General features: G+C 26.1%; 2 protein-coding genes across 2 annotated transcripts in view; one reads left to right on the forward strand and one right to left on the reverse strand.

Moving 5' to 3' along the window:
* The window catches only part of LOC106792602 (proton-coupled amino acid transporter 4-like), a 7045-nt gene extending 5064 nt beyond the window's left edge, over positions 1 to 1981 (forward strand). The window contains exons 8-9 of the mRNA XM_014759074.1: positions 1385 to 1625; positions 1749 to 1981. Of these exons, the coding sequence (XP_014614560.1) occupies positions 1385 to 1625; positions 1749 to 1797 (290 nt within the window). The 3' untranslated portion in view covers positions 1798 to 1981. The remainder of the gene's footprint in view (positions 1 to 1384; positions 1626 to 1748) is intronic.
* A 1696-nt stretch (positions 1982 to 3677) lies between these two features.
* Positions 3678 to 5681, reverse strand: LOC106792601 (sensory neuron membrane protein 2-like). The gene is made up of 6 exons (XM_014759072.1): positions 5584 to 5681; positions 5293 to 5455; positions 4956 to 5204; positions 4620 to 4831; positions 4253 to 4403; positions 3678 to 3986 (listed from the first exon to the last, which is right to left on the reverse strand). The coding sequence occupies exons 1-6, from the start codon at positions 5679 to 5681 to the stop codon at positions 3738 to 3740; spliced, it is 1122 nt and encodes a 373-aa protein (XP_014614558.1). The 3' UTR covers positions 3678 to 3737.
* Positions 5682 to 7262: the final 1581 nt, after the last annotated feature.

Here is a 7262-nt window from a genome sequence, read left to right on the forward strand (position 1 = left end):
TCTCTCTCTCTCTCTCTCTCTCTCTCTCTCTCTCTCTCTCTATCTATCTATCTTTCTTTCTTTCTTTTCGTATGATAATAAATTCAATAAATCAAATTATTAACTCGTTATGACGTGATAAATTACGTTTAAATTTCGATTTACGTAAATTCCACTCGTTTTTTTTTCTCCTACCCCCCCCCGCCTTATTTTCAATGCAAATAATTTAATTGAGCATGAAAATAGTTACCATTCGTCGCATGACGCATTACCATCAGAAGAATGATCGTAAAGAAATAAAAATATATAGAATGAAAAAAAGAGAGAGAGACAAAGAGAGAGAGAGAGAGAGAGAGAGAGAGAGAGAGAGAGAGTGAGACGCCAAATCACCTGGCCTGAATTGTTCGGAACCATGTCATGTACTCGTTAACTCGGTTATAATAAAAAAAGACGGAAATTAAACTGGCAACAGCCTTGATTTATTCCGCTTCGATGCGGTCCAGATCGGTTTTGTTTGTTGCTAATTGTAAATTATAGTTAATACCTTCTTATTTCAAATTTTATTTTCGTTCTTTTTTGTTTTTTTTTTTTTTTCTTTTTTTTTTTTTTTTTTTTTTTTTTTCTCTTTTCTTTTTTCTTTTTATCTACTCTATTTGTTCTTCCTGGTTATGTTAAATTATTCGTACATACGATTGCTTCCCTATTCATTACATTTCTTTTTTTTATTTTGTATTTCCCCTATTCTTATCGATAAATGGTATCATTAGCATTTCAGCGAACTTACGTAAAGTAACATTTAAGAATACTAATAAGTAAAATAATGCGAAATAAAAAAAACGTTTAACTAAAGTATGTAAAAGAAAAGACTTTTTCAAAATTATCAATAACCGTGTTATCTTATATTGTTATTAACATTTTTCGATACTCAATTTAATTCAAACGTTATATTTTCAATTGTTGAAATATTTCAATAAAAGATGTAGCAATTCTTTTTCTATTTTTTCAAATTTTAATATTAAAATCAATATATCAAGCAAATATTTAAGATGAAAATTAAAATATTAAAATAAATATATTTGATTATAGATTAATTAAAAATCTTCTTTGATTCGTATATTTTTTATAATTCTTTTTTTTTCTTACCATTTAAAATTTTTTCAAATATTTAAAAATACAAACATTGAATTTAAATTCTTGAATCGCAACGTAAGAAACACGACCCTTCGAAGGAATAATTTGATTTACGCTATTTGTAAAAACAAATTGAGAATCCTTTGGTTAGATCAATTAAATATAATTTGTATTTTGTATTATAATATTTATTATTTGATATTGTCATTTTAATTTGTAACAATTATAAATTGTAATAATAATTAGATTCTTTTTCTCGTTCGTTTGTTTTCAGTTGGAATAGCGGTAAGCGTGCAAGAATTGGAACCATTCATATCCTTGGTAGGTGCAATATTTTTTTCCATTTTGGGAATCAGTATACCTGTGATAGTCGAAACAATTTCATGCTGGGATGGCCATTTGGGTACGTTCAAATGGAGACTCATAAAAAATGGTGTACTATTAATTTTTTCAATGATGGCATTGGGATTTGGTTCGTGGATATCTATCAAGCAAATAATTAAGGTTTATCAAAAGTAATTATTTACTTTTTAACAATGACTAATTGCATACTATTTTCTTTTTAATCTATTTGTATTTTTTTTTTTTTTGCGACACAAAATTACTTGCCATATGAAATACACATGTGTGTCTCGTAGAAAGATAATACGAGGAAATGTAGATGATAAGAGAAAAATTAGGAAGTGATAAGGAAACAAATAAAAAAAGTGGAAAGTAAAAATAAGTAAACAAAGCACAACATGTATACAATTACGTCGAGACTTAATTACATTTATAACATTCTACGAATTTTCACGATAAATTATTTACGTCAGAGATAATCTTTATTTATCAGTCATTAATATCGACTGTTACAGAAAATTTTGTATGTTAGTTTAATGTTAATAATTTTTCCTTTCAGTTTATTTTTTCTTCCTATTTGTTTCTTCTTTTGCTTCGTTTTTTTTTTTGTAGATATGTATATTTTATAAATATTATCTTTCTATTTAATGTTTATTAATAATAATATATTGATATGAAGGTTGAATCGTGTTAGTCACAAAAATTAATCAAAATTAGAGATCTCGGAAATGTTTATTTCTTTTTAAATATTTTTATCTTCTTCTTAAATGTCCAATCTCCTTCAATTAGATTCGATCTGCATTTTATGTAAGAAATTTAAAAACAAAATGTGAATTATCCTTTGCCGTATAAATTATTAATACAATTGTATATAAATTGTTTATAAGCATATTAGCGCGTTGAGTAATATTTTTATTTAATTATCAATTAATTATTACGATTTAATAGAAAAATAATTCCATCATCAATATATCGAACAATTAAAATATTTAATATTTTCATTTAATTTCAATTCAACGAACGTGTGAAATATTTTAATAAAAATTATTCATTAAATACAATATTATTGAACGCGCTAATTCTAACAACAACAAAAAATTATACTTTAATGTATATTATATTAAATGTAAATAATTGATTATATGACATCGTTCAATCGACAATTATGTTGGAACGTTATTCGTAAACGACAATGTTTATATTTTTCTTATAAATAGAAATCGGATATTTAAATTAAAAAAAAAAATAAAAAACATGAACGAAATTAACAAATGTAATGAAAAAAGAAATCACGTATAATTGATTGATTATATTTATAACAAAAACTTACGTGTCTTTAACGAAGCAAATATTCAAATCATTGCATATTAGATGATACGAAATTAGAATTAATCGTTGCAATTGCATTAACCGATTGCACTTTTTTTCTTGGGATAGGTAATTTGTAACAAATTAATATCAAAAGAAGCAGAAATACACCGATCGCTGCTGGTAGCCATTGTAAAATTGAGACCAATTTTATGAGTTTATAAGCCGTTAATAACGAGTCGAGTAGTTCTGTATTTTGTACTCCACCCTGTACGACATTTCATTTATTATTATTTATTAGTGGAGCGAAAATATCTTGTTTTGTTTGTTTGTTTCTTTTCTTTTTTTTTTTTTTTTTTTTTTTTTTAACATATTCTTTTGTACAGCTATCGTAGATTAATAATTTTTGTTTGTTTGAATCAGAGCTTCTCAAAACTTTTCTATTTGCTGATCCCAATCATCACTATCATAAATTCGGAAACATTTGAATAAATTATCGATCATTGATCGTTCAATAATTTGGTTAGTTTTGTTGAAATTTTAGCAACGACGTATGAGAAACCCTGAGAAACAAATTATACTTTGAGAAACCTTGATTTAAATGTATTAATGACTTGGATTTATATCGTTAGATCTGTAATGATTATAATCGTTATTATTTGTAATTAAATATTAAATATCGTCTACGAGTTCCTGGAATGAATTATTCGATTTAAATAGTATTATATTGTATATGTTAAACTCGCGAATATAAATTATAAATGTAAGATAAATATGAAGATAAATGTTATTATTTTGTAAATTATCTATTAACAGGGCTGGTTATTATTTTATTTCTGCCCTAATAGAAAATAAAAATATATAAATAAATATAAATAATAATGGATAAGAGAATGAGAGAGAGAATAAATCGAAGATATGAATTATAAATCTATTATATCGTAAATAATTATAATTATTATTTCTAAATAATGAAATCAAACCTCGCTCATCCATATAATGGGAAAGTATCCATCGGTTAAGTTGGCAAGCAAATCGATCGGATACGATGTTACCTTCATATTAACTTGCGATTTTCTGTAACCTTCAAGAGGATTACTGCTAAGTGGGTCGATCAATATGAAACTCGAATGCAATTCCTCGCATGGACTCAAATCTGGTAAATAATCCAAAACTGAGGGATCGGCGTTAAAAAAATGCGGCTCCGATATAAATGTAGGGATTTTCTGTGAAAGAAATCACCATGTTATAAATTTAAATAAGAATTGATAATCGTTGAGATATAATTTTCATCAAAAAAAAATATATATGAAAATAGAAAAATTAAGTAATTTTCGTTCTCGTACGATGTGATTATTCCATTGTGTTTTGTTTTTTTTTTTTTCATTCGAAATTAAAAATAATATTAAATCAAAATAATGACAATTTATATATTAACGCGTGTTACGTTATTATCATCTTACATTTGAAATCTACTATTTATAACATTTACCATACATTTGTTAGCATCCATGAGACCACTAGGGGGACATTTTTTTTCATTTTTAGAAACTAAACAATAACAATCGGATTGATTAGAGCTCCAATTTTCGATCGTGTTAGTGTAACGCCATACATCGTACATTCCCTTAAATTTTTCATTTCTTTGATAGTCTATAAAAAAATGTCTGTAAAAAGAAATATTTTTACACACATGCAATTACGTGTTTAATTTCTTTTCTTTTATTTTTTTTCTCTTTTGTTATATATACGAGGGTGGATTAAAAAGTTTCGAGCCTAACACACAAAAGAGAATGAAATTGATTTTAATTTCAATCTGAAACTTCAAACTTTTTAATTCAGCCGCGTTTATTTCTCACCGACATAGTTCATAAATGTAAATGTAAATACGTTGAGGTGGTTCCTCGTAAGAAGGAAATATTAAACTATCTTTTCCCTTAATAGCGTTGCATTCCTCAGATGACCAATATTTTTGTGCTCGTTTGTTATTAACCGACGTTATTTCTCCTAACAATGTTGGAATTTGTACACCTCTGTTACTTGTCATTGGACCAAACCATGTTGCATTTCTCTTTATCATGAACATACAAATATGAATTTTTTTTTAAAAAGTATACAAATTTAACGAGTATTGAAAAATAATTTCGAACAATTTAAAATGAAAACAATTTCTAATAAAATATAAAATTGAATACCGTGCCTAATATGCTATACATGTAATAATTTTCAACATCGGTGTTCCATAATATTGGTGGTTTTTTTCCCTTTAGCGTCAAACAGATTAATTTCATTTTTTCATGCTTAGTTATATCGCAGAACAAAGGGATACCATCGAAAAGTAAATCCTTTACTTTAGCTTTAACAAAAAGGGGATTCTTTTCAGGGAATAATTTGTCTATTGCTATACCATATTGTTTGAGTAAAGATAACGAAAAACCTGCGATCTATTAATAAAAACACACGTTAATCATTGAATATATTGTATTGAAAATTTGAATCTAACGTATTTCAAATGAAATACAATTACGTTACCGTATTTATAGCACCAAGATAAGCCAGATTTAAAATTACAACTTCATCGTTTTCGGAAAGTTCGCCACTTCGTTCGTCATTGTAGTGATATGTTTTTTTTATATTATAAGTTATTTCATCACGTATCTCGTTTACACTCAGTATTTCTTTTTCAATGATTATGCTATGTAATAAATCGAATTACATAATTAATCGAATTAATAAAATAATGACAAGAAATTAAATACAATTACAAACGGGTAAATGAAATAAATGAATTAATCTACAAAATTTTTTGTTAGAAAAATTTACTCGTAAACGTAAGGGCCACGTTCCATAAGTCTCGGCAGTTCACCTTGCAACACATCATCCGGATTTTCAACATGGAAAATATTTATAGTGTATGTCATTTTTTGAGGGGATGTCCAATAATTGTAAGCTTTTGTATTATCGATTAATAATTTTTCCTATGAAAAAAAAAAACAAATAGATCAATCCTTTTTTTACTGCTTTATTTTTCCTTTTTTTTTTACTATTATAAACTTTGCCATACCGAACGAATTCTTTTTATTAAATTATTATACAAGGTTTGTTTGGTCGTCAATACTAATCCAACAATAATTAAGATAACGGCACACAAAAATAAGATCACGGTGATGCAACCTTTCGTTGATTTACGCATGTTTCTGAATTTCTATTTTATCCTTTTACAAACGTATTGCATATCAACCATACGAGGTTGGTATCATACTAAAGGCATTCAAAATAATGTTGCTATTAAAAAGTAATACGTTCGTACGTTTTTTTCTATGAAATTATAGTCTCGATGATAAATATCGTTGCAGGTTTTTATATAATTTATTAATTCTACGATCGCATGCAACATATAAAAATCGTGTTCTATAATCCTTGCCTAAGAATATTACCACAATTTAGTTATCAATGTTAATCAGTGTTAGGAAATGCATTTGATATTTTCTATTATTTATCCTTCATTTTTATTTTTATCAGATTTGCCAATCTTCTTTTTCGAACGACAAAAATTAATCGATCATAGAAGCTAAATTTTTCTAATTTCAAATTTCAAAGCGCGTTGATATTTTATTTATTTTCGATTCATAATTAAAACTATTATATTTTACTAATTATATATTTTTTATAATATTAGAAATTATTTTTAAATGAGAAACATATATAGTATGGTTATATTCTAATAGAATTGTAAATAATTACAATTATTTTCTAGTGTATAAAAATGTGTGTGCCTTCAGAAATGCATGTATAATATATATTTTCAATAATAGCCATATAAGGTAATGTAATAAAATTGAAGAGGATTGAAGTTAAATCCAACGATGATTACCTGTAACAAAAAGCAAAATATATTAATCATACAATCAAATGATAAAATAGCCTAACATATAAGTGGTCCAATTCACAGATGCACTTTTCATTTGAATTCCCTATTTATTTTTATCCAATCTCTATTTACCGTTTGTAAAATAAAATTCAATTTAAACGCGTGATTTTACATTAAAAAATGTAATTAATAAAGAAACAGGAAAAGTACAAATATTATAATAAGTTACTAATAAAAATATTTTTAAACTACGTTACATACAAAAGAAAAATTGCAAATTTAATAAAATACAATCATAGTAAAATATCTTAAAAAAGTAACAAGAAAAAGAAAATCACTGTAATATTTATTGAACGTTATTCAAACTTCAAAATGTAATAATACGAGAATTTTAATATTTTTGAGTCTAACTAACWAAAAACTTATGCACCTTTTGGACAATTTAGACACAGATTTGGTGTGCCAAGGAGATGGAATGGTCCATCATCTCCAATTACAAYTAMAAATTAWTGACGAGCAAGCAAGTAATATAATAAAATATAAAATATGACTAGAGAACTATTCTCGATAGGTTCGAACTTGATGTTGAACCTTTGAAAATAGCTCAATAGTCTATGTAGTTGCCCACTTG

This window comes from Polistes canadensis, unplaced genomic scaffold (genome assembly GCF_001313835.1).
Source record: "Polistes canadensis isolate GaletaPanama2010 unplaced genomic scaffold, ASM131383v1 scaffold_491, whole genome shotgun sequence".
Taxonomy (NCBI): Eukaryota; Metazoa; Arthropoda; class Insecta; order Hymenoptera; family Vespidae; genus Polistes; species Polistes canadensis.

Coding starts and splice junctions, on each gene's coding strand:
- LOC106792601 (XM_014759072.1), bottom strand. CDS start 5,681: ATGACATACACTATAAATATTTTCCATGTTGAAAATCCGGATGATGTG. Junction 5,456..5,583: donor CGTGGCCCTTACGTTTACGA/GTAAATTTTTCT, acceptor TTTATTACATAG/CATAATCATTGAAAAAGAAA. Junction 3,987..4,252: donor TGGATGCTAACAAATGTATG/GTAAATGTTATA, acceptor TTTCTTTCACAG/AAAATCCCTACATTTATATC.